The 27,052-nt window shown below is 36.8% G+C and overlaps 3 protein-coding genes across 8 annotated transcripts in view; 2 read left to right on the top strand and 1 right to left on the bottom strand.

Annotated features, from left to right (window-relative positions):
- The first annotated feature begins 867 nt into the window (after positions 1–867).
- Positions 868–13,126, top strand: LOC144971009 (uncharacterized). Of its 4 annotated transcripts, none has more exons than XM_078911293.1 (4): positions 868–973; positions 7,709–7,793; positions 11,657–11,791; positions 12,549–13,126. In XM_078911293.1, the coding sequence occupies exons 1-4, from the start codon at positions 956–958 to the stop codon at positions 13,088–13,090; spliced, it is 780 nt and encodes a 259-aa protein (XP_078767419.1). In that variant the 5' UTR covers positions 868–955; the 3' UTR covers positions 13,091–13,126. The 4 variants fall into 4 exon arrangements, with proteins under 4 accessions (XP_078767419.1, XP_078767420.1, XP_078767421.1 ...); XM_078911294.1 differs by having other exon boundaries at positions 870–965; XM_078911295.1 differs by having other exon boundaries at positions 874–965; positions 11,662–11,791.
- Positions 13,127–14,934: 1,808 nt separating this feature from the next.
- LOC144971011 (myogenesis-regulating glycosidase-like) lies at positions 14,935–22,106 on the bottom strand. Of its 2 annotated transcripts, none has more exons than XM_078911297.1 (2): positions 21,932–22,106; positions 14,935–17,681 (listed from the first exon to the last, which is right to left on the bottom strand). In XM_078911297.1, exon 2 carries the CDS (start codon positions 17,668–17,670, stop codon positions 15,595–15,597), a length of 2,076 nt encoding a protein of 691 aa, XP_078767423.1. In that variant the 5' UTR covers positions 17,671–17,681; positions 21,932–22,106; the 3' UTR covers positions 14,935–15,594. The 2 variants fall into 2 exon arrangements, with proteins under 2 accessions (XP_078767423.1, XP_078767424.1); XM_078911298.1 differs by lacking the exon at positions 21,932–22,106 and adding an exon at positions 20,164–20,292.
- A 1,770-nt stretch (positions 22,107–23,876) lies between these two features.
- Positions 23,877–27,052, top strand: part of LOC144971008 (NF-X1-type zinc finger protein NFXL1-like) — a 47,313-nt gene continuing 44,137 nt past the window's right edge. The window contains exon 1 of one of the 2 annotated variants that reach the window (XM_078911289.1): positions 23,877–24,020. The gene's annotated coding sequence lies outside the window, so the exon portion shown is untranslated. The remainder of the gene's footprint in view (positions 24,021–27,052) is intronic. The other variant, XM_078911290.1, reaches the window with a different exon arrangement.

Below are 27,052 nucleotides of genomic sequence, written 5' to 3'. Positions count from 1 at the left end.
CTTTTCTACTCACTTCATATCTTGTTGTTACCAACATAAGTGCCTGCTCCACTCACTTTTCTGAATTAAAAATTCACCCCATACACCGGAGCATACTCAATGTCTCAATCGTTTCTATGTTATATGTTTGTGATGAGAATATTGGCTATTAACCTTAACTGCTGGTCAAAATTACTTCGCGATGGTGGTGAACGAATCGGCGATCTCAAGAAGTGGGTGAGAGAGGGATCTAGAAATGACTTTGGGTTTGAAACGAATATTTTTTGTGTTCGTGGATAGCTCACACGGTAGAGCCACGCTCTCACCTGCCAGGCGGAGTTGTCGTACCAATAAGGTCGAAGGTTCAAACCCCACCACCGCCGCGAAAAAATTTTTTATTCTCTATTGTCTTCTGGCACTTTTCTACTCACTTCATATCTTGTTGTTACCAACATAAGTGCCTGCTCCACTCACTTTTCTGAATTAAAAATTCACCCCATACACCGGAGCATACTCAATGTCTCAATCGTTTCTATGTTATATGTTTGTGATGAGAATATTGGCTATTAACCTTAACTGCTGGTCAAAATTACTTCGCGATGGTGGTGAACGAATCGGCGATCTCAAGAAGTGGGTGAGAGAGGGATCTAGAAATGACTTTGGGTTTGAAACGAATATTTTTTGTGTTCGTGGATAGCTCACACGGTAGAGCCACGCTCTCACCTGCCAGGCGGAGTTGTCGTACCAATAAGGTCGAAGGTTCAAACCCCACCACCGCCGCGAAAAAAATTTTTATTCTCTATTGTCTTCTGGCACTTTTCTACTCACTTCATATCTTGTATGTTTCAACATGTAGCGCTACCCAAAAAGGGAAATTACTCTCATGTTAATCCAAGCCTTGCACTTGCAATTATAAACAATCTCGCACCTTTTCAGATTTTCAAGAGACAATAAAAACAGTCCTTTATATGGAACAATGGAAGATGGTACCAATGTAATAATTTATTGCCTATTCTTAGATCTCTTTGGAGCAGCACATCGCCATGGTCACTCACTGAGTGCCTTTGCAGTACAGATGTTTATTGACTATTTGAATTGTCTGCTGAGAAAGTCACTTAGTAGTCTCTTTCTTAGACTTTAGTTTTAGTTTTAGTCTTCCAACTTTCTGTCTTGAATCTTCTGTAGTACTAGATCTATCTAGTCTAGATAGTACTATCCTGTCTTTCAAACCTCTGTTCCCGTCTTAAGACTTTGGCTTTGTTATTTAGGTTTACTTCTGTTCTCTCTTTGATAGTGCAGCGCGAAGTGCAAAAGTGAATGCGCCATGGAGTATTCGCGATAGCACAACTTTGATTGATAAACATGTGTGTGTGTGTGTGTGTGTGTGTGTGTTGTAGCATCTACTTTACTGGAAACAACAAACAATGAAAGCAATGTGTAGTGAATTTTATGAATTTAATGAGTTCTCTCGTGTTTACGTTTTGTCTGATCTGACGTGTAGAGTAGTCTTGCAGTCAGCAGTATGTGGTAAGTCTTCGTAGTTCGTAGGAAACGGAAATCGCCACACATGCCCCCCCAAACACGGACTAGTCATCTTCGTAGTACCGAGGTCGTTTAATGGTACATCCTGAGCGAGATAGCTTCTTAGTAGGCACTATGTTAGTATCATCAGTCATCAGAAGCAGTACGGGAGTTTTGTATGTTTCTGTTCGATAACTTTCTGTTCGTATTTGGTGGGCGTCCACGACGAGGTGGGGTGGCAAGGGAAACTGGTTGCGTAGAATCGACAAATGCAGCTTTAAGTCGGTCGATCGAAATCCGTTCTGCTTTGCCACCAACATCGATCAGGAATTGTTTATCTCCAGGGGTTATGACAACATAGGGACCTGTATACGGCTTCTGAAGGGGTCCTCGGTGGGTGTCAACACGGATGTAAACATATTTTGATGACATCAAGTTCTTGGGTAAATTTGTTTGATGATAGCCGTGATGATGTGTTGGCCGTGGTGAATGAAGGGACACGTTTTGCCGAAAGGTTGCCAAAAAGTCTTTAGCGTGGAAGTCTGAAGGATGGTCAGGTATAAACTCTCCAGGGATTGTTAAAGGTTCTCCGTATACTAATTCAGCTGAAGAATGACCGATATCATCCTTAGGTGCAGTTCTTAAACCAAGCAGAACCCAAGGTAGCTCATCCACCCAATTTGGAGTTATTAGACGAGCTTTGAGGGATGATTTCAAGTTCAAGGACCGATGAAACCGTTCAATCATGCCGTTGGACTGAGGGTGATACGCAGTTGTGTGATGAATCTGCACACCAAGTTGACTGGCCATCTGTTTCCATAGCGTGGATGTAAATTGTGAGCCCCTGTCAGAAGTTATATCAACAGGAATACCAAACCGCGAGATCCAATTGGAGATCAGGGCTTTTGCACATTCTTCTGTTGTTGTGGTTTGTAACGGTATTGCCTCAGGCCATCGGGTGTTCCTGTCAATTATAGTAAGGAGATGGGTGAACCCCCTTGACTGAGGTAATGGTCCAACGAGGTCAATGTTTATATGTGAGAATCGCTTTCCTGGGACATGGAATGTTTCTAACGGTGCTCGTATATGTTTTTGAATTTTCGGAGATTGGCAGTTGTGACATTGCTTAACCCATGCTGACACTTCTTTCTTAAGACCATGCCAGATAAACTTCTTGCTGATAAGTCTGACTGTGGCCTTAACTCCAGGATGACTCATATTGTGAATAATTTCGAAAACCGGTCTTCTGAAGTTGGTAGGAACGATAGGTCTTGGGTAGCCGGTTGAGATTCACAAATTAACTCTGGACCCGAGTCAACGGATGTTTTGACGATTTTGAGGCTTGTTAATGCAGTTTTGTAAGCCTGTATGTCAATGCTATTTTCTTGGGATTCCGCCATAGCTTGATAGTCGATGCCAATTGAGACTGAGTTTGTAACTGCTCTTGAGAGACAATCTGCGACAGTGTTGTTTTTTCCAGAAATGTGTCGGATGTCAGTTGTGAACTCGGATATGGCAGATAAGTGCCTTTGTTGAGGAGCTGACCATGGTTCAGTTGATTTGGACATGGCATGGATTAATGGTTTATGGTCAGTAAAAATAGCAAATTGTCTCCCTTCAATTATGAAACGGAAATGACAGATGGCTAAGTGAATGCCAAGCAACTCCCTATCAAAGGTACTGTATTGCTGTTCAGGTTTACGTAACTGTCTGCTGAAAAATGCCAATGGTTCCCAATTACCTAGATGATTAAGTTGTTCAAGGACAGCGCCCACAGCTTGGTCGGAGGCGTCAGACGTTAAAGCGAGGAGTGAGTTCAAGCAAGGATGGGCTAACATTGTAGCGTTACTTAGTGCATTTTTACCGTCAGTAAAGGCTTTCAACATTTCTTGCGTCCACGTAAGTGCTTGACGTTGTTTTTTGACTTTCAAAGCACTATATAGGGGTCAAAGTATTTCAGCTAGTCTCGGAATGAAACGATGGTAAAAATTCAACATCCCAAGGAACTCTTGAAGTGACTTGATGGTTTTTGGTTGTGGAAATTGTTTAACAGCCTCAATTTTTGTCGCCATTGGGACAGATCCAGAATGCGAGATGTGATGGCCAAGGAAGTTCTCACACCGAAAAGACATTTCTCAAGACGGATAACGAGGCCTTGGTTTCTAAGTCTTTCGAATACGATTTTGAGATGTTCCATGTGTTCTGCCTCAGTTGAACTTGCAACCAGAATGTCGACTAAATAACAAAATATGCAGTCTAAATCTTGTAAAATGGAGTCCATTAAACGTTGGAATGCTTGTGCTGCATTTTTTAATCCAAATGGCATTCTTAAGAACTCCCAAAGGCCGAAAGGGGTTATCACTGCCGTTTTTGGGACGTCTTCTGGAGCGACTGGAATTTGGTGGTATCCTCTGACAAGGTCGATCTTCGAGAAGATGATCTTACCGTCTAAGTTTGCTGTAAAATCATGAATGTGTGGTACAGGATATCGATCTGGTATAGTAGCATCGTTAAGTCGACGAAAATCTCCGCAGGGACGCATTGTGCCATCAGCCTTGGGGACCATGTGTAATGGGGAAGCCCAAGGGCTCTTTGATTTTGAATTATGCCCATTTTCTCCATTTCCAAAAATTCCTTTTTTGCACACAAGAGTTTTTCTGGAGCCAGGCGACGAGCACGTGCGAATACTGGGCGACTTTTGGTTGTGATGAAATGTTGCACGCCATGTTTCACAGTTCCCGTTGAAAATGTTGGTTGAAGTAGTTCTGGATAGTTATTCAATAATTTTCTGAATGTATTGCAGTTCGGCTCGAGTGGTGAGAGTTCGGCGTTTGCGCAAACTGAACTTACTGAACAAGGTACGTGCGAAAACGTTTCAGCGTCGATAAGGCGTCGACCACGAATATCCACAAGCAGATTATGATGACTTAGAAAATCTGCTCCAAGTAGGGGACGCTTGACATCAGCTTTGATAAGTCGTGCATTGAATGAACGCGATCCAATACGTATGTTAGTTTCAAAGCATCCGTATGTTTTTATTGTAGGACCATTAGCAACTTGTATTGCGAGATCAGAGGAACCCAAGCTTTTGTCTGATGCAGAGGCGGGTGTGACAGATACTTGAGCCCCAGTATCTACTAAAAAACGTCGGTTTGAATTTTCATCGACGACGATGAGTTGGAGGTTTTTTGATGTGGGCGCGTTGGCTGAGTAAGAATCCGGGTCGACAGCAGAATTTACTGTTGACCCGGCTTGGCGTTTCCCTGGTTCTTCTTGTTTTTCTTGAATGAATTGAAGAGTTTGCATGTTTGTGCACATCGACGGGCATTTGAACCAAACCGTTGATGGTACCAGCAGAGGGAATCTATTTCACTGGTCATGGTTGGTGTGTCAACTTCACAAGTAGTATGAGAAATTGAAAAGGAGTTAGAGTTTGAGTGAGCAGCATAGAAAAAATTGTCAGCTTCTCTGGCAAGTGCCCTGTAGTAATCATCCAGGTTGGACGAGTTTGCTAATGGAAGTCTGATGTTTGCTGGAAGTTGTCTTAAGAATAACTGTCTGAAGAGCAGACAGGGCTTGTGTTTGCCGAGGAGCACTAACATCCTGTCCATTAACTCAGATGGCTTTAAGTCGCCCAAACCATTCATGTTGAGTAGAGATTCCGCTCTCTCTGTTTCCGAAAGGCCGAACGCAGACAGCAGGAAGTTTTTCAGTATTTCATATTTACCTTCCTTGGGTGGTGATGATAGAATGGCAAGGGCTCTAGTTGCTGTGTCTGAGTCTAAGGCAGCCACTGCATAGTAGTACTTTGTTTCATCGCTTGCTATATCACATAAGGCAAATTGTGCCTCGCTTTGTGCAAACCACACTGAAGGACAAGTGGTCCAGAATGTGGGCAATTTCAATGCTACGGCATCGATAGACATGTTTATTATTATTATGTTCTTGTGAAGAGTTGAACTGGTAAATAGTAATAATAATAATATATACCTATCGCTTAAGTTGTTTTAAGTCGGGGTCACCAATGTAGCATCTACTTTACTGGAAACAATAAACAATGAAAGCAATGTGTAGTGAATTTTATAAATTTAATGAGTTCTCTCGTGTTTACGTTTTGTCTGATCTGACGTGTAGTCTTGCAGTCAGCAGTATGTGGTAAGTCTTCGTAGTTCGTAGGAAACGGAGATCGCCACAGTGTGTGCGTGTGTAACTCCTAAACCAAACAAATCATTTTGCACCATCCAACTCAATTCATGCCAAGTCTTGCCAACCTTTTTCAATTCTTCCTCCATTGTCTTCCAAGTCCAAGTTTCAAGCGGTCTTCGTCTGTTCTCTCTCACCACGAGTGTCCCCAAATTTCTGCTAAGAGAGGAATTCAGTGCTTTTTCAAACATAGGACTAGGGCAGGCCATGTTTAATAAAATGTCATGTTAAAATATCAGTTAACATTTCCATCCAACCAGTCGTGAAATGGTCTTGGAGCAACAGACACAAATTCCAATTGAGTTTTTAATTCGGAGTGTTTTTCGATACCCGAAACTCGGGTGTATTTTGTCACCAGATAATTCGACACCAGAATCGTGCATGCGTAGTCGATGTGACCGCACAAAACTGGGGAAATCTAATCAATTGCCTTCCCTGTTAGTCGCAGTCCACAGTCACCATCAGTCATTTCTTGATTTCTTGCTTTTAAAAATATGGATAGACGGTCGACTTCAATCTTTTAAGGGGCAAAATTCTCATCAAGTGATGAGTTCCTTGAAAGGATCAAGGAAATAGAGGATGAAACTCATTGTTCTTTTGTATTTAAAATTTCGATGAAAACAGAAATGGACAAGAAGACGCAAAAGCGGCCTATCGACAACAAGAAATCAGCAAGACTGCGTGGTTATTAAAAAAAGAGTCAATTCAACTGGTGTCGTGTGAATTATAAATAAGGAATAGCGTCTATCTGTGGACATTTTCAAATTGGATTCTTGATGGACGGAAGATCGAAAGAAATCAAATCATAAATTACACAAGCTTGCTTAGAGAAATTTACATCGTAACAAAACAATGCCAATGATGTTGTATGACTGAAAGAGAAAATGTGGTGTTTGCGAAGAATTCCAACACTGCACAAAATACAATACTCCCAAAGGGTCTCCTGCATGCTTAGATACCTCTCAATAACAACAAAAATGTTACTAGGAATTCAGTGTATTCTCTATATGTTCTACTTTATTATCTTTATTCATCCCATAGGGGAAATTTGTCACAAGGGTCTATTTCAAGGGAAGACTAAAATAACCAAGGGGTCACCTGCAATGCAGCGCAGCAAATTGAGCTAGAGTGAGATTACTTGCTCAAGGCCACACAGCGCAGCGGCGGGTGATTGTACTTGTTTATTGCCATCCACGTTTATGAGTAATTCTCACTAAACTGTATTAACCAGACTTTAAAAAATAAAAGTTTAAGGTTAAACATGGTTTTGTGTGTTGGTCCGTTATATTTCCGGATGGCAATGTTGTGAGCTTCTTAGCCAAGCGCACACTATCTATAAACGTTAAAGGTTACACATTGTTTTGTGCATTGGTCCGTTATACTTCCGGATGGCAATGTTGTGAACTTCCTAGCCAAGCGCATATAATTTATACTCTGGATGGGGTGGGGTGGGGGTGTTGATGTGTCTCAAGAGTGTAATCCTTGGTTCAGTAGAGAGCGGTATGGGGTTAGTGTGATCAATGTTTTCTTGCGTGAGAGAGCGGATGTGTGTGTGTGTGTGTGCGTTTGTGATAGAAAGAAAGAAAGAAAGCAAGAGAGAGAGTTAGAGAGATGGTCGTGCAGTTGATGGTTTGTGTGTTTGCAAAGACGAACAATTGTAGTATTTTTGTCTACCCCCCCCCCCACCTCCAAGAAAACAACAATATATTTTACGAAAAAAAATTCTACCCTGCTTGGGATGCCGAATTCTTTGCTGACACTCCACACCCAAATTCGGGTGTCGAATTATCCTGTGACAAAATACACCCGAAACTCCGGTGTCGAATTATCCGGTGACAAAATACACCCGAAACTCGGGTGTCGAATGACGCTCCCTTTTTCATTTAGATTGGCAGGATTGCTTGAAATGGCATTCACTGAAATGGGTGTTAAAGTATATATTTATTGTTTTAAAATGATCTTACTTCTAATGGCTATTTGAAATCTCTATGTTGTTCGTTTCTAGGCTGAAAAATTTGTTGATGAGCTCAACTGGTGTATCAATCAGCTTGAACTTGGTCTTCAAAGACAGTCTCCAGATTCCAGACAAAGTAAGTGTAATGTATTGCTTATTTATGATATGGCTACCTTCTTGATTTTAGATCCTCCATTGTAATTTAATCAATGTTTTACAGTGATGTCCTTATCTACATTCATGTGACATTCATTTGATTTGTTATTATAAGCTTTTTGGGATCTGAGCTGAGTAGATAAGGCTGTGCAATTACAACCACAGGACCATGGGTCAAACGCTACTGTTGGCATCTTGTTATTTCTTTGAGCAAGAAACTTACCCCTTATTGTTTATTAGTGGTGCCAGCGTTGTCTCTTTCTTTTTTTTCGAGAAAGACCTCAAAATGTCCTATGTGCTTTGTTGGTTTTTTTTTTTTCATTCTTGTAGCGAGGTTGCAAATTTTTTATTTAAAAACAGAAAAATTAAAGTCAGCATTAAATATATGCACAAGTGATTGTCAATGCAAAAACTGGTTAATGCATTGCTTAAATCAGTAAACAAAATTTATCTTATTTGAATCAACTTTCATTTGATTTGGTTCACTACAGTATTGTCAAATTATGCCGTAAGTTACAGTGATTTTGGCCATCAACGCTTTTTTTCTCATTTTGACATTCTATGAAGCACAAATGTTGATGTTGTTGTGATGGTCATTCACAAGATGAACTGCCTGTTAGATTTTGAGGTGATTTTCTGTTTCGGTTCAATACCTTAATATTTTTATTGACGAGCAGCATATTACTTTGAATTTGTCTTAACCTTTTGAATTATACTTTTCTTATATTTCATTCAAAGTTAAAGCTTCTTGAATTTGTTGTAAGACTTTTAGGGTGTATAAATTATGTGTTGAAATTTATGTTGCTAATATGCCTTGCCAGAGATGTGTCAGAATTACATTTAAAGATTTTTTAGAGAAAGTATTGCCTAGGTGCTTTAAAGGGAGGCTGATGTTTTCCTTTACAGATTTTCGTAAACAGGTGCATGCGTAAGCTACTCAGAATAAAATGGATAAATAGAATAAAGAATGAATAAGTCTGGAAAAGAACACAGCAAAAACCAGTTGGAGAGGAAATAGGAAGAAGACGATGGAGGTGGATTGGACACACCCTTAGAAAGAATGACTCCACTATAACAAAGAAAGTATTGGACTGGAACCCTCAGGGCAAAAGATCAAGGGGACGGCCACAGGGAACATGGAGAAGAATTAAAGATGCTGATATACAGAGAAGTGATAAGACATGGAACGAGATAAAAAAAAAGTTAGTTCAGGATAGAGAAGGATGGAAACTGTTTGTGGCCTATACCCTGACCCAGGGTGAAAAAGGCAATGATGAATATGATGCTTTCCTTGCACTGACACTAAAGAGAAGGAAAACTCATGTTTTTGTTGAGGGTTTTTTTTTGGGAGGGGGGAGGGGGGTTGTTTGTTTTTTTCAAAGTAGGCTATTGCACCAGAATCCATTTGTGAGAAATGTTATAAAACACTTGTTAAACCATTATCAGGTTAGGGTTTTTCAATTCCATAAAAGTAAATAAAAGTGCTAAGAATGTTTATATGATTGTATGAGATGCAAATGGCTAAGTGCAACCCCGAGTAATGACTTCGTCTGGGACCAGAAAATTATTTTGTTATCCAGGGATGTTGTTACTCCAGAGTTTTCAAGATGGCAGAAAAAGGGTGTGTGGTGAGATCTGTGATAATAATGGTTGTGATGAGCGGACCAGTGCCTGTGATAAGACATATCCCAAATACACTTTCACTCTCCAATGTGTATTGTCATTGTTTTGATTGTAAACAGTGCTCGAATGCTATTTTCCTTCTGTTGTTTAGTTTATCCGGGCTCGGACTGACATTTACATGATTAAATGGCATTTAATAATACAACGGAATATATCTTCATTTTGGATTCCCTCTTGCTTCGTCAGTGAGGTTGTCAGTGATTGGTAATGACACCATTGATAGCGCCAGAGCAGTCAGAGTTCCTTGTGGTCAATTTAGACTTTAGAAGTGGCCAAATAGAGCCTCACTTGGCCAAACACTACAAACAGTTTGATTCATGTAGAAAAACTCATTGGTTTTGATAAACAAAAAAAATCCACTAGACTAGGAACAATTTTGTTATGAAAAAAAAAGGACTAAAAACTTAAAACTAATAATTGAAACACAATTCTCTATGTGGCCAATTGGATAGTGTAATTTTTCTATGTACCCAATGGCAACAGCGATAGATAGGTAAGTGTTGGTTGGTATCAAAGTGATCTCGGTTGTGAGTAGGCTTTTTATTGTCTAAGGGTAGGAGATAACAATGGTTGGAAAGATGTTGCCTACTAATTGGCTAGATTTTAAAAATCAAATGTCAGTGTCAACTGCCGATTATCACTCTATCAATGTCGCTAAACTGGGGTTTTACAATAACGCCTGTCGCTATTTTGGATTTTTAAATTACAAATAACATATATAGCAAAAAAATCTGGACCAGATGTCTCTGTCACTATTCAGGGGTTGTTATTATTCAGGTTGTTGTTATCAGAGGTTGCACTCACTTAATCACTTGCCATATGTTTAAATGAATTATTAGAATTGCAGGACTTGCTCCCACTCTATTTTTAAGTGATTTGAACTGCATGAAATGGAAATTTGTATATTATAAAACTGGTACTCAGCAACCTGTAAAATGTGCGTTATAAATTTTATGCATTGTTTACTTTTCCTTTTTTTTTGTCACTTTTTTTAAATGATTGAACTTGTTAATAAATTGATTTTATTTATGTTTTTAGAATGTGATATTCATTTGAATTTCTTTTCCCATGCAAAATGTTATCATTTTTAGTAATTATTTACTAAAGGAAGGAAATCTGCTGCTATCATTTTTCTTATTCGTCAATAAAAGTATTGGAAACTTATTGTGAAACAATACATATCAGAGGTCATCTTATCACATGATATGTCAACTGAGAGATTTCTATATTACTTTGTCACCAATTTAATAGTTTGTAGTGATACAGTGCACTCTGGATACGTCGACGATGCTTAAGTCTATTTTTACCCAAGTCAATTTTTTTTCTTGGTCCCTCTCCCTTCTTCCCACATAACATTAGTTTAAAAAATCCAAAAAACTCCACATAAGTCGATGTCGCTTAAGTTGATGTTCTTTTCACCCATGACCACAATAAAATCACAAATAATCAGATATTCCATTTGTTAAAAAAGCTAACAGTAAGAATTTTCATTGGTTAAGAATCTCTGCGAATGATTGGTGCACATCGATGTGACGTAGGTGCTTTGCCTGAAGACACACTCAATGTACATAGGCAGTATCGAATAGATGAATAGATTTTATTTATCCAACTCGCATTTTACATCATAACAACCTCAAGTCAAGATTTTTTTTTTTCGTATCCCAGGCCATCCTATCTAATGACCATGTTAATTAGTATCAATTTTATCAAGAATTCAAGTCAAGTCTACAACTATATGGCAAACAGAAGGTTAACACTATTGCTGAAAGGAAAGATCGAGCTGATCAATGCAATGCAGTTGAAAAGTCTGACAAGCCACAGAAAATCATCGCAGAGGAAGTTGCATACCAGCCAATTCAGTCTCAATGATTTACAAGAAGCGTGACCACTACAGGGACCTCTACTTCTCTGGTCAATTCGATGCGACCAAGCAACATCAGCAGAAAGTGCAACATGAAGGACATCACTCAGCTCTTTGTTATTGTTTTTAGACAGCCAATTTGGTGATTACTTGTAACTAAACTGTATCAATCAGGCTATAAACATTTGAGGTTACACATAGTTTTGTATGTTTGTATGTTATAGGCAGCTGGCAGATGTTGTGAGGATTTTACTTGAATGCATAACACCAATATAAATAAATTATAAATTTAATTTCAGCACAGGAAACTATGAAGATATTGAAAACCTTAAGAAGTACTAAAGCTCCAATGGTCAAGAAAAGACAAGCAATGAGGAATGCTTTGGGAGACTATCGAAAGAAAATGAAAGATGAGGAGAAAAAGTCACTAAATGGTATTTTCTTATTGAATGTTTGTGAATACAGGCAGCAACTTTGTTAAGTTTCAACTAAATATTTAAACTGCCTCAGTCTAAAAACAATACAACTTTCAAAGGCTGTAAGTGAATTTTGGAAACTCCAATGCATACTTTAATTGAAGACATGCCATATCTTTTTAACACAAGACCCCCGCCCCTCTCTCTCTCTCTCTCTCTCTCTCTCTCTCTCTCTCTCTCTCTCTCCTCTCTCTCTCTCTCTCTCTCTCTCTCTCTCCCCTCCTCTCTCTCTCTCTCTCTCCTCTCTCTCTCTCCTCTCTCTCTCTCTCTCTCTCCCTCTCTCTCTCTCTCTCTCTCTCTCTCTCTCTAGGATAAGAGCTCAACTGTGGTAGCAATGGCAATATAACCTCTCAAATTTAATTTGAATCGTGATGAGTTAGTTTGAACGTTGTTATATCAACATATTATCTTTTGTTTACATTCATGGCCTTTTTTTAATTTTTTTATCATGGATTGAATATAGAATAAATTAGATATTGTAAGATCAGCTTATATATTTTATTAATGGCTTTTTCTCTATGTATTGAACAGAGTAAAATTTATAATCATTTTATGCTCTAAGCACATAACTTAAAGTGAAATCCTGATAAGTCAGTACCACCCAATAAAACTTTTAAAGAAAGAAAAGAGTTGCACATATAAGCTTACTTATTTTTATTGTTTTGTCAGCTAATTCTTTTTGAATTTAATCCATTTCTTTTTCCTTTCTCCTCAGCAATGAAACATTCAAAATTCAAGTCAACACACAACAAAAAATTGTTCGGGAAGTCTAGATTCTTTCGTCAAAGTCACAAAAAAGATGTTGTCAAAGAGCAGGAATATGAAGAAAACAGATTGCTCAGCATTAATTTAAATAGTTTGAATTTACATCAAAGTTCTTCAAATGACGATGTGTGCGCATCTTCATCATCTAGTACCCATTGTGCATCAAGTAGTTCTTCACAACCTCCTGGAGAAAGTGTTGGATTTCAAAACTCTGTAGATAATAGCCAAATGTCATTATCTTTAGGTACTGCTGACATGATAGGTGACACTACTTGTGGTGGCAATAACTTGTTTAAATTTTGCCCATCTGATAATTCCTTTATGTTTAGCTTCAATGATAACATTAAAGCCGATGCCAATGAGAAAGATAAAGATTCACAGACATTGAATATCAATCATTCAGACGGTGACAAGTGCCCGACTAATAGTACGATAAACTCATTCAAATATGAAAAGTCTGATAATTCCTTCTCATTTGATTTTAATTTATGAAATGACATAATTTTGTAATAAACCATTTAAAGTATGTCTTTCTATTTTTTCTGCTTCTTAATTATTTTTTTGTTTTAAAGAAAGCAAAGTCTCATTTCTCAAGATATGGGTTGGCTACATGCGCAGATTTTCTGAAGGCGAGGTCATGTTCATTGGCAGTAATGTATGGGACTCTTTGAAGCCACAAAAGGAAAAAAAATGAAAGTGTCTTTCTGAAAGAAATGAAAACTCGGTTCCATTTTACCAGCAGAGGGAATAAATAAAACACTATGGATCAAACTGATCACGGTAAAGCATTTGTTCTAGATATATGTGTAAGAGGATTCCACTTTACCTTTTCACTTCATAAAGCTTGCTTATAATGGCCTTAGCTACAATGGTTACTAGGCTAAAATAGGATTTATTTTGGGATTCTTGTCATCAGATTTATAAAATACTTTTATAATTAATTCTAATTTACAGTGCCATGGGGTAGTATTTCCTGATATCTGGCTACAACGGAAGTGAAAGGATGGAAAAGACAAGATGTAGCATAGGACAACAACAGACCATCTTGAGTTGTATTTATCTGTTTCTTGGCTATCTTCTTCTTATTAACTTGTGGATTCCATTTCAGAGTTTGTCCATTCACCTTATTTTGAACAAATGATAGGAAGACAGCTCTGTTGTGTTTGATTTTTTTACTTCTTTTTGTTTTGACACTGCTGAAAATGGTTGTCTTTCATCCACCATCTCCCCATGGTGTAAATATAACATGGACTGTACTGTCTGGGTCCCTCTTCTTCTTCTTCTTCTTCTTCTTCTTCTTCTTCTTCTTCTTCTTCTTCTTCTTCTTCTTCTTCTTCTTCTTCTTCTTCTTCTTCTTCTTCTTCTTCTTCTTCTTCTTCTTCTTCTTCTTCTTCTTCTTCTTCTTCTTCTTCTTCTTCTTCTTCTTCTTCTTCTTCTTTCTTCTTCTTCTTCTTCTTCTTTTTTTTCTTCTTCTTCTTCTTCTCTTCTTCTTCTTCTTCTTCTTCTTTCTTCTTCTTCTTCTTCTTCTTCTTCTTTCCCTTCTTCTTCTTCTTCTTCTTCTTCTTCTTCTTCTTCTCTTCTTCTTCTTCTTCTTCTTCTTCTTCTTCTTCTTCTTCTTCTTCTTCTTCTCTCTTCTTCTTCTTTTTCTTCTTCTTCTTCTTCTTCTTTCTTCTTCTTCTTCTTCTTCTTCTTCTTCTTCTTCTTCTTCTTCTTCTTCTTCTTCTCTTCTTCTTCTTCTTTTCTTCTTCTTCTTCTTCTTCTTCTTCTTCTTCTTCTTCTTCTTCTTCTTCTTCTTCTTCTTCTTTCTTCTTCTTCTTCTTCTTCTTCTTCTTCTTCTTCTTCTTCTTCTTCTTCTTCTTCTTCTTCTTCTTCTTCTTCTTCTTCTTCTTCTTCTCTTCTTCTTCTTCTTCTCTTCTTCTTCTTCTTCTTCTTCTTCTTCTTCTTCTTCTTCTTCTTCTTCTTCTTCTTCTTCTTCTTCTTCTTCTTCTTCTTCTTCTTCTTCTTCTTCTTCTTCTTCTTCTTTCTTCTTCTTCTTCTTCTTCTTCTTCTTCTTCTTCTTCTTCTTTTTCTTCTTCTTCTTCTTTCTTCTTCTTCTTCTTCTTCTTCTCCTCCTCCTCCTCCTCCTCCTCCTCCTCCTCCTCCTCCTCCTCCTCCTCCTCCTCCTCCTCCTCCTCCTCCTCCTCCTCCTCCTCCCTCCTCCTCTCTTCTTCTTCTTCTTCTTCTTCTTCTTCTTTCTTCTTCTTCTTCTTCTTCTTCTTCTTCTTCTTCTTCTTCTTCTTCTTCTTCTTCTTCTTCTTCTTCTTCTCTTCTTCTTCTTCTTCCTATTGTTATATTATTATTATTATTATTATTATTATTATTATTATTATTATTATTATTATTATTATTATTATTATTATTATTATTATTATTATTATTATTATTATTATTGCAGTCCACTCTAATAACCACAACACCTTGGTATCAGCGCCCAGAGGTTTGAGATAATGTGTCAAGTGAAATATTGGAATAAATGATATGATTAGTTATTATCAAAATATTAGATGTTTGATTGCCCAATGTCAATCTGTCATTCACTGTGTCGTCTTAATCTAATAATATTTGGGTTATGAAAATGTCCATTATCCAGATAATCATGTCACTGATGTAGGATGGGTGCGTTGAAGACAAATTTGTCCACTATCCATTTTTCGATTCCATTAAAAAATTAAATTCTTGTCACTTAACTTTACCTCTTTTCAAATACATAAATGAATAGGTTTGAGTTATTCTAATTGATGGTCTCCAAGATTGAGCAAAGTAAAAGATTATCTGTTATCCTATCCAGACTTTCCCTATTTAAAGTCTCATTTCTGGCCAAATACACTGCCTATTTTTCATTATTAAACACAGTAGTAAAACAAAAATTATAACAGAACGATACACCATACAAAAGGATTTTTTGATTTAGTCTTTTTTCAAGCTTCATCACTAAGAAAGTAATAAAGCAAGCATTTTCATGGATAGTTACTGTAAAAGTGGATTTTAGTAAAATAAGGTAGAATGTCCAATCCTGCTGGAAAATCTTTTAACCACCTCGGGCCTGAATACTCCTCGTAAATAGCTGTTGAATCGTATCGCCAGATGCCCATCGGTAAATAAATGTCACGACTGATCACTCCTTTGTCGAGAACAGGGGCCACGAGGACATCATCCCCAAGTAAAAATTCAGACTCAATCTTCAAAGCTTCAGAATCATAGGGAGACAACCACCAAATTGGTCTCAATATTGGCTCCCCTTTCCTGGCTGCATTTTTAGCCAGCGCTATTATTTTATTTGCGAAAGATTCATGCAAAGTTGTGTACTTTCTTGATATGCTGATTATTGTGTCATTGTAAAACCAAGGAGGAATGGAAAATTGGATGCTGGGCATTAGTGCTGTAGCTTGAAGCCATCGGATAAATAATTCAGGATCCGGTAGTACAGTTTTATCGATATTTCCCGGACTGTAAGCATTTCCGCCAACCATGTCAGGAAGAACAAAAGGATATCCCATAAGACCCATTGTCAGAGCACAGGGTATAAGCGTCTTTAATCCTTTGTCGTGTTCCCAGTTACTGTCCCTATCTATCATTCTTACAAGTATTGGTAGATTTTGACTCTTAAAAGCCGTTCGAACTTCTTGTCTTCTGTGGGTCTTATCTGCTTCAAATGCCATCTGAGCGTACAATTTTGAGAATAAGTTAGGACTTACCATGGGATTTTTCACTTTGTACACCCCTGGCAAAAAATTTGTCTCCCCAGCGTCAAATTTGAAAGACGTGACATTGAATTTGCTTTGCAGTATACTTGTTTTGTTCAAGTACCATGCTACTGAAGATGGGTTTGTCAAGTCTAAAATGCCTGCATGTACTCCTCTCCACCAATGAGTTAAAGCCGGTTCATCTGAAGTTAATGACTTGATCAAAAGCCCATCATTAGATAGTTCCTCAAATGCTGAAGAATCATTGTTGAAAAATGGGTGCATCCACACTGTGAGAGGGATGCTCATTTCTGTCAAGTTGGAAATCATTTCTTTAGCATCCGGAAATTTTTCTGGATCAAATTCAAAATCACCGTATTTGGAAGTCCATTTGTCGTCCAATTCAAGCTGAGATACCCCGAAAGAATGATTTTTTATTTCATGGGCAAATTCTAAAACCTTTTCTTGATCCACCTCCGCCTTATATCGAGCCCAGGTTGACCAGATTGGATACCTTAGAATATCTTCTGATGGAATCTGTGTCGGTGTAGGCAAATATCTTTTTGCCATTCCCTTCCACAATTCAGTGATATCCGATGCTTGGCAAATGTCATAACTTTGAATTGGCTCCTCTTTGACATTGAAGTAAGGCGTTTCTTGACCTATTTTTCCGTAAAGACATAAAAGCCCTGAGTCATTTTCATTCACTCTCAAGTAGCTAGAACTGTTTTCATGCACATATATTCCTACTCCAGAAGATGAAATAACTAGTGCTTCGATTACATCCCCAATGTTATGTTCTAGAAAACCGTCCCCAGTGACATAGGGTGCAGATGATATGGATTCTTTATTAAGTGGCCAAAACTGGAAGGCATCCTCAAATCCACCAAACCAATATGACTGTTTCATGTCAAAACAGTCCATTGGTGTTTCCATTGATCCATTTGGCATATTCCATTGCACTTGTATACAGTGGATTGGCAAATCACTTCCTTGTATTTTTTGAAAATTCAGATTTGAACCATCCTCCCAGTCGAAATTCAGGTTTCCTGTATTTTCCCATGAGTCAGTAAGAGTCATTTTCGAATCATTGTGTATCCCTTTTGCCAGAATGGCGTTGGTAAAAAACTTTGTATTTGCTTTTGAAACTTTATGAAAATTCAGATTTATTTGATCTTCATGAATTTCTAAAGATGCAAATTGGCTAAGGTTGAATTGTGTGACTGGCTCATAGATTTTGGGACTATCGTTGTCATCTGATGTCTTTCTCCAAATTATAACGCAGATTCCAGCCACAAGACACAATGTGAGCACAACACATAAAGTTGTTACGACTTGTCGCTTTCGCATCTTTGTTGATTCTGGGAATGTATTAATTTTAGAATACAATGTTATTGTTTTTATGTATTATTCTGCGATTCAAATAAAACTTATATTGATGTAAAGTACAGTGGAGGTCTTAAGCCTCCGTCATATAAAAAAATTGCTTGCGAAATTACATTAGAGTTTGGGTGTATGAATGGTGGTGGAGAAGAAGAGGATGAAGAAGAAGAAAAAGAAGAAGGCGGAGGAGGAGGGGGACGAAAGAAGAAGGAGAGAGTAAAAAGAAAATGATGATTAGCAAAGGAGTACGAAAAGGGTGAAAAGGGGGCCATGACTGTGATATCATAGTTATCTTATATTTGGAAATTGGATTTTTAGTAACAACTTGACCAATCATCACCAAACGTGCATGGTGTTTACAATTGACATGAAGATGGTTTGCATGTATTATGAGATAAGATATCGTGATAATTTTTCGAAATATCAAATTTGTTTTGTTAAATTTCATCGAAAACTGACACCATCAATTTTAGCATGTGTGTTAATCTTCTGCTAAGGGATTATGACAATGATTGTAAATACAATCAATTTCGATATTTATATGAACCATTTTCCGTTCTCGACAATGGGAATTAATTCTACTATGAGTGAAATATATAAAATACTAAATGAGGTAAATATCTCTCCATGTCCAAATAAAAAGCTCTGTGTAGTTCTCTTAGAAGTCGAAAAATGTATCTATGTATGTATTGTCTATCAAGGCAGTTGAAATTGAGTTCAATTTTATTCAACACTTTAATCATCAATTTGGAGTTGATCGACGATGATGATGATGATGATAATAATAATAATAATAATAATAATAATAATAATAATAATAATAATAAAAATAATAATAATAATAATAATAATAATAATAATAATAATAATATTAATAATAACTAATAATAATAATAATAATTATTATAATATTGATGACGATGATGATGATGATAATATAATAATAATAATAATAATAATAATAATAATAATAAGAAGAAGAAGAAGAAGAAGAAGAAGAAGAAGAAGAAGAAGAAGAAGAAGAAGAAGAAGAAGAAGAATACAGTGCACTCTGGATACGTCGACGTTGCCTAAGTCGATTTTTACCCAAGTCGATTTTTTTTCTTGGTCCCTCCCCCTTCTTCCTATATAACATCCGTAAAAAAAAAAAAAACAAAACTCCACATAAGTCGAAGTCGCTTAAGTCGATGTTCTTATCACTCATGACTACAATCAAATCACAAATAAACAAGTATTTCCATTGGTGAAAAAAGCTACCAGTAAGAATTTTAAGTGGTTAAGAATATCCGCGAACGATTGGCGCACATCGATGTGATGTAGGTGCTTTGCCTGACGTCCGTGTTCAATGTACACGAGCAGTATTGAATAACTTTAATTTCTCCATCTCAAATTTTACATTGTCGCAACTTCAAGTTCAAGATTTTTTTTGGTTCTAATCCCAGGCCATCCTATGTCATGGCCCTCTTAATTAGTATCAATTTTATAAAGAATTCAAGTCAAGTCTACAACTACAATATGGCAAACCTACCGCGGAAAAGAAAGATTCGATGCATTTGGAAAGTTTGGCATGCGACAGAAAATCATCGAATAGGAAATTGGCATACCAGCTATTTCTGTCTCGACAATTTACAAGAAGCATGACCTTGACCTAGAGGCTCCTACCCTTCCGCTTTTTGCGGAATAATTTCACTTAATTGGTATACATTCCACATTCAAGGCAAAAAATCCGCTTTTTACCTTTCACATCGAGGAAAATTAAAAAAAAAAAAAAATCTCTAGTGAAAAAAAAGTGAGCTATGAATTATTTCGTCAGCATCTCCTATGGTCAATCAACACACATTTTGTGTATGATTAGTCCCTTCAAAGTGTGTGCTGCTGATGTCGGATAATATTATATGTTTGGGAGGGGGGTTGACCGAAGTATTATTATTATTATTGTGACTCCAATTCGTGAGGTCAATGACCTTGGTAATTATATATGTTGGCTTCAATCGGTAATAATATTATTGAGTACGGTGAGCTTCTTTCCCTATTTAATTTTAGCCTTGTGTCCGTGTATGTGTGTGTGTGTGTGTGTGTGTGTGTGTGTGTACCGGCACGCGCGTTTGCTTAATTAGGTGTGAGTGTGGGGGAGGGTCCTGACAAGGTTAAATCCATCCATTCAATGCTTTGCTCTCAGACGGCCAGGACCTGTGTGTTCTCTATTATTATTTGACCCCATTCTTAGTCTTTACACAATCTGTACATTTTTACACATTTTTTATTTTTAATCATTTGAGTACTTTTGGATTGTCTATTACATTTTCTGTTGCAAAGCATGTCATAGTCGATAACAGTAAGTTGATTCCGCTTTTTTATCTCAAATTCCGATTTTTATGTACTCTGATTCCTCTATGGGGCTATTGGGGGTAGGAGCCTCTGATGACCACTACAGAGACCGCGCGATATGAAGGGACATACTTATTCTAGATTGGGTTGCTTTGTTGAAATGCGTTTTTGCTCATTTGGTTACACTCCGGTTAAGTTGATTTTCGGATAAGTCGATTTTTTTCTCGGTTCCACTGGGTATCGTCTTATCCGGAGTCCACTGTAATAATAAAATAATAATGGTAATGGTAATATTGATAATATAATAATAATAATAATAATAATAATAATAATAATAATAACAATAATAATAATGATGATGGTGATGATGATGATGATAATGATAATGATTATTATGATGGTGATAATAACAATAACAATAGTAGTAGTAGTAATAGTAGTAGTAGTAGTAGTAGTAGTATAGTAGTGGTAGTAGCAGTAGTAGTAGTAGTAGTAGTAGTAGTAGTAGCAGTTGTTGTTGTAGTTGTAGTAGTAGTAATAGACGTGGGGGTAGTGGTGGAAGTAATAGATGTAGTAGTGGTAGTATTAAAATTTGATGTATTAGTGTTACTATAGTATCCATCAGTAGTAGTAGTAGTATATAGTGTATTAGTAGTAGTAGTAGTAGCAATAGTCGTAATGCTGAAAACTTACAATATAGCGCTATAACTTTAACTCCGAGATATAGATAGTATGCGCCTGGCTAAGAAGCTCACAACATTGCCATCCAAAAGTATAACCGACCAAAACAGCAATAACAAGACCCAAGTGACGTCAACTTTGTATAGATAGAACGAAGATGACGTCAATCAGGCATTTATTATTTTTTTTGCCATCCGCCTTTGTGAGTAATTCTCACGAAACTATTTTAACCAGACTATAGATAGTATGCGCTTGGCTAAGAAGAAGCTCATAACATTGCCATCCGGAAGTATAACGGACCAACACACAAAACTGTGTGTATCCATGAACGTTTATAGTCAGGTTAATACAGTTCAGGGAGCATTACTCATAAACGCGGATGGCAAAAAAAAAAAACAATAACAAAGACCTGAGTGACGTCATCTTCGAACTATCTATAGATAGTATGCGCTTGGCTAAGAAGCTCATAACATTGCCATCCGGAAGTGTAACAGACCAACACACAAAAGTTTGTGTAACCACGATCGTTTACAGTCTGTTTAATACAGTTCAGTGAGCATTACTCATAAACGCGGATGGCAAAAAATAAAAATAAAAAAAATAACAAAGTCCTGATTGACGTCATCTTCGTTCTATCTATACGCGTTCATGGTTACACATAGTTTTGTGTGTTGGTCCGTTACACTTCCGGATGGCAATGTTATGAACTTCTTAGCCAAGTGCATACTATCTATAAGACTCTTAGCGCTCACACTCAAATTACAAATGTCTTTGGCTGAGACATACTCACTCACACAAACACACAGACACACAACACAAGACAGACGCCCTATCTTACTTTTCATATTATCATCTACTTAAATCGTTTTTAAGTTTTAAGCGAACGGTTAAATGTAGATAAAGATCCCATTTTTTAAATTAGAGTAATAATAGCACTGTGTTATAGTAGTAGTAGTAGTAGTAGTAGTAGTAGTAGTAGTAGTAGTAGTAGTAGTAGATGTAGTAGTTGTAGTAGTAGTAGTAGTAGTAGTAGTAGTAGTAGTAGTAGTAGTAGTAGTAGTAGATGTAGTAGTTGTAGTAGTAGTAGTATGAGTAGTGGATGTAGCAGCAGTAGTAGTGGTACTAGTAATAGCAGTAGATAATAGTTGGAGAAGTAGTAGTAGTATTAGAAGTAATAGTAGATGTTTGATGTAGCGATACTAATCAATCACATATGTACCTTTCTGCCTTTATTTATCCAATCGCAGAAAATTTACAAATTGCACTTAAATCAAAACCATGAGTACAACAAAACTTAAGGATGCACAGTTTATCCCGGGACCGAATTGGTGTCCTTTGTATTTGTTTAAAGATATATGCCGATCAGAATACACCTTCAATCAATACGAATGTAGGCGGATGTTCAATGTGGTTAAGAGTTAGATACTATGATCAGCGATAGCGAGGAGTTTAAGATAACATTAAAATTGATAACATTATAATATTATTACAGCCATGTTTGGACATTAGTTACTATTTCAGGCTGTCCATCAGTCTAGCCTTCTCTTAAATGTGGCCCCTCGCATCAATCTGGTACTATGTCGGAGTGGTAAAATTAAGAAAATTGAGTTTAAATTTAAATTCAAAATGGCCATAATTTGGAATTATTGATGCCATGCGCTTCGGTAACAAACCCACAACATCCGCGAACCGGATAAAACGTACCAACAGGCAAAACCATAGTGTAGCATTGAACGAATTTTCTCAGTGAGCCTTATGGTGATAACTTTGGTTGACAACGGTGCACGGTGATCAAGAAGTTCAGACATGATTTCGTTAAAAATAGAAACTTTGTTACAAACATTTTGGAAGTTAAAGTACCAAGATTCATCCTCCTTAGTGAGAAAATCCACTTTCACTCAAATTTTAAATTTAAGCAGAAAACTCAATTTTAAGCACAAGATTCACCCCGACATTATAACGTTTTGAGACGATTAGACACATATTCATTATAAAATTTTTCAGGGATGATCGTCACGGTACAGTAGACGTCAAACTTTATTTTGATTGTTTTGTTTTTTTCTTCTACAAAAATCAACAGTCAGAATATCGTAAGAATTAGCCTTGATTTTTATATAAAAGAAAATTAAATGTAAGTGTCTGTAGTTAAGATAGTAGAGAATATCCACTCATTTCTGGTGTGATCAATGCTTTTCATATGAGAAAAAAATTCCCTTTGAGGGACTGATTAAATTATGGAGTCACCGAATATCAATTTCTTGATGTCGACATCACTCATGTTCCAGGTTACACATAGTTTTGTGTATTGGTCCGTTATATTTCCGGATGGCAACGTTTGAGTTTCTGAACCAAACGCATAGCATCTATTAGGTTCCAGATAGAGTTACTCCTCTCCTCACTCACAATTTTAATACTCTATTGATGATGTGCTTTTGCCCCCCCCCCCCCCCCTCAAAAAAACAAAAAAAAAAACAACAAAAAAACAACAACAAAAAAACAAAAAAAAAAACAAGACATAACAAAAAAAAAAAAAACAACACAAAAAAAACAAAAACAATACAAACAAAATAAATACCCCCCCCCCTCCACACACACACACAAACAAACGAAAAAAAAATAAGCACACAAAACAATGTGTAACCTTAAAAGTTTTTTGTCTGATTAATACTATTTAGTGAGAACTAATCATAAAAATGGCTGGCTAAAAACAATAACAGCGACCTCAGTGACGTCAATTTCGTTCTATCTATAAAAGCTCAAGGTGACACAATTTTTTTCCGGCTGGCGGATGTAATGATTTTTTTTTTTTTGGTATAAACTCAACGCATCAATAGTCTATTTGTTAAGCGTTTATTAAAATGCTCACAACATCCGCCAGCCAAATTAAACATACCTACCAACACACACAATTTTGTGTCACCTTTAACGTTTATAGTCTGATAGAATTTAGTGAGAACTAATCACTAACCGTTCTCAAAATAAGAACAAAGGGCTGGAGACGTTATTTTCGTTTCTTCTTTAGACGATCAAAAAACAAAAAATCTTGTCTGTAAAGGTGTTCCTATGGATGGTTTTAGTTGTTCCCGAATTGTTGTTCCTATTTAGGTTTTCTTTCAAAGTAAGTTGCACGACTCCGCGGGTCACTAGACACCGTTTCACTGCCTGTCCTACTATCGATTTCATCTTCTTGACTAGGAAAGTTGCTTACGAATGGGAGAGTAGATAGATGAAAAGTGTTAGCAATTAGATAGCAACACGTCAGTGTCCCTCCAGATTGCCTGTTATAAAAGAAATATTACATAAGGCAGGTAAAGTAATAATATATTTGTCTTTGCATCATGAGGTTGATTTTAAAAACATAACCATTGCAGTGCAGAGAGAATTCAACTCAAATTTTTGTGATTTGTGAAGTCGAATGAATGAAATTGGTCGTGGGATTGGGATGGTGAGATGCAGAGAGAAGGATGGTAGTGGGGATGGGGAGATGGGAGTTGTGTTTTCTACATTTTCATCTCATGTCCTATTCCTATTAGAGAAGTCCCCCCCCCCCCCCCCGTAAGCCACCTCGATACGATGACGATATATAATTATATATTATATATCATAGGACCTGAACTTAAACACATAGAATGCACTGGCACGGCTTCACTTCAACAACATCAACTCATCAACTGGTATTCTTCCATTCTGTTTTTAAATCATTCATTATGATGATAATAATACCAAACAGTGGTATCTAATTCTAATGATGAATCATATTAATTAATGATGATGTTGATAATAATAATAATAATAATAATAATAATAATAATAATAATAATAATAATAATAATAATAATAATAATGTAAGAGTAAGCAAATAACAACAAGAAGAACCAAAAAAAAAAAAAAAATGAATATTTTACAGGACATTGAAAAATAGTTGTAACATGAATTTAGATAATTAAAAGGCGTTCATTAGCATATTTTGCACTGATGAATTAATATTTTAATTTTTAGAATATTTTTATTAACAAATGTTTTTAATTCAATTTCAATTGAATATTTTTAATGAAGAATGCAGGAAATCTTAATTTTTATCTGAAATTTATAAATAAACCCTAACCTGATCAGAAACAAAATTTCATCTCCCTGTCTTTAGACAGAACGTAGGCAACACCATCAGATTATTCATTCATAATCCCACCACTGCATTCATGAATAAGCAAATGGATAGATGGACGGTGACATAATCAAGCAAGCAGTGATTTGGTCGGGGGGAGACAACAAAAATATAAAACAGCATCTCAGTCGAACTTCTTCCTCTGTCAGGCTATATATTTGTTATTGATAATAATGACAATACATGTGTTAGGTGTCACGCAAATAGCGCATTATCTAGTGTTAAGTCAGGTGCTGCACAATCTGTGCAGCATATAGTGTACTTGCGAGGTTGTGCTAGTTACTGCGCAAAACATATTCTCTGTGACTGATAGCGCCTATTTTATTGAGTTAACTGTTGTGTTTTGCCTTTTACTTTTATGCTTATAATTTATCAATGTTGAAGCAACTGCTATATTAAATTTGAGTTGGAAGACTGTGATATCCAGCAGTGATAGACTTACATCCTATCCAAAGGGTAACAAGAAATTGCTATTGATTGTTTCACACTACAGAAACCAAGATAAACTCAGCTCAGCTCCATGGGCCTGATGGTTCTGAAAGACTACTTTAAAAAAGAATTAAATTTATCTTTTTTTTTAAATTATTTTTTTATTTTAATTTTTTTAAAGCATTTTTGGGGTGATATCTAAGTTTTTTATTTATATATTTTTAATTCCTGCGCAACCTAAAAAAGGCTGAAAATTTTTATAGATTTGCTTCTTTACGAGCTATCTATAATTATATAATATTTTGAGATATTTAATCATATATACATATGGCAGAAAACACAAGAAGGCCCAAAATGGGGGTCTCCTTTTGAAATAAACTTATTTCTATGAAAAAATCCAAATTCACTTATTTTTTTGTGTGTTTTGTGTTGATTTATGGTTAAGGAACCTGTGTGAGCAGTTTGAAAAAAAAATATTTTGTTGTTATTAAGATATTGTTTGTTGAAGTGTTTTTTTATGGGTTTTGGCGACAACAAACGTTTTCATTTCAGCCACGGTAGTTTCGGAAAACTGCGTTAAAGAAACATGAAATCAACTCAGAAATTCTTTGAATGGCCATATTTTGTGAAATAAAACATTAAAAAATCGGAGAATGAGTTTCATTTTTAAAAATAATTATGATTTCATGCTTAAAATAAAGAAAAACGGCCGTTTTAGAAAACACAAAGTTTTGGGGACTTCGTAATTCTTCCATAGCGAGGCTCTTACTTCCTGTAAAATACGAGTCAAAACATCCGGTGTCTACATCGTTTTTCCATAGCTGGTGAGTAGAAAAGTGCCAGAAGACAATAGAGAATAAAAATTTTTTTCGCGGCGGTGGTGGGGTTTGAACCTGCGACCTTATTGGTACGACAACTACGCCTGGCAGGTGAGAGCGTGGCTCTACCGTGTGAGCTATCCACGAACACAAAAAATATTCGTTTCAAACCCAAAGTCATTTCTAGATCCCTCTCTCACCCACTTCTTGAGATCGCCGATTCGTTCACCACCATCGCGAAGTAATTTTGACCAGCAGTTAAGCTTAATTAACAGCCAATATTCTCATCACAAACATATAACATAGAAACGATTGAGACATTGAGTATGCTCCGGCGTATGGGGTGAATTTTTAATTCAGAAAAGTGAGTGGAGCAGGCACTTATGTTGGTAACAACAAGATATGAAGTGAGTAGAAAAGTGCCAGAAGACAATAGAGAATAAAAATTTTTTTCGCGGCGGTGGTGGGGTTTGAACCTGCGACCTTATTGGTACGACAACTACGCCTGGCAGGTGAGAGCGTGGCTCTACCGTGTGAGCTATCCACGAACACAAAAAATATTCGTTTCAAACCCAAAGTCATTTCTAGATCCCTCTCTCACCCACTTCTTGAGATCGCCGATTCGTTCACCACCATCGCGAAGTAATTTTGACCAGCAGTTAAGCTTAACAGCCAATATTCTCATCACAAACATATAACATAGAAACGATTGAGACATTGAGTATGCTCCGGCGTATGGGGTGAATTTTTAATTCAGAAAAGTGAGTGGAGCAGGCACTTATGTTGGTAACAACAAGATATGAAGTGAGTAGAAAAGTGCCAGAAGACAATAGAGAATAAAAATTTTTTTCGCGGCGGTGGTGGGGTTTGAACCTGCGACCTTATTGGTACGACAACTACGCCTGGCAGGTGAGAGCGTGGCTCTACCGTG

The sequence above is a fragment of the Berghia stephanieae genome, chromosome 4 (genome assembly GCF_034508935.2).
Source record: "Berghia stephanieae isolate SIO BIC M18660-M18661 chromosome 4, UCSD_Bste_1.3, whole genome shotgun sequence".
Taxonomy (NCBI): Eukaryota; Metazoa; Mollusca; class Gastropoda; order Nudibranchia; family Aeolidiidae; genus Berghia; species Berghia stephanieae.
Note: the sequence above shows the minus strand (reverse complement) of the source record. Positions and strands in the feature narration are given on the sequence as shown.

What these genes read in the sequence shown, in the direction of transcription:
- LOC144971011 (XM_078911297.1), bottom strand. Translation starts at nt 17,670, where the DNA reads ATGCGAAAGCGACAAGTCGTAACAACTTTATGTGTTGTGCTCACATTG.
- LOC144971009 (XM_078911292.1), top strand. Translation starts at nt 948, where the DNA reads ATGGAACAATGGAAGATGGTACCAAT. An exon ending in CAATGGAAGATGGTACCAAT is followed by an intron (nt 974 to 7,708) that starts GTAATAATTTAT and finishes GTTCGTTTCTAG; the next exon opens with GCTGAAAAATTTGTTGATGA. An exon ending in GGAGAAAAAGTCACTAAATG is followed by an intron (nt 11,792 to 12,548) that starts GTATTTTCTTAT and finishes CTTTCTCCTCAG; the next exon opens with CAATGAAACATTCAAAATTC.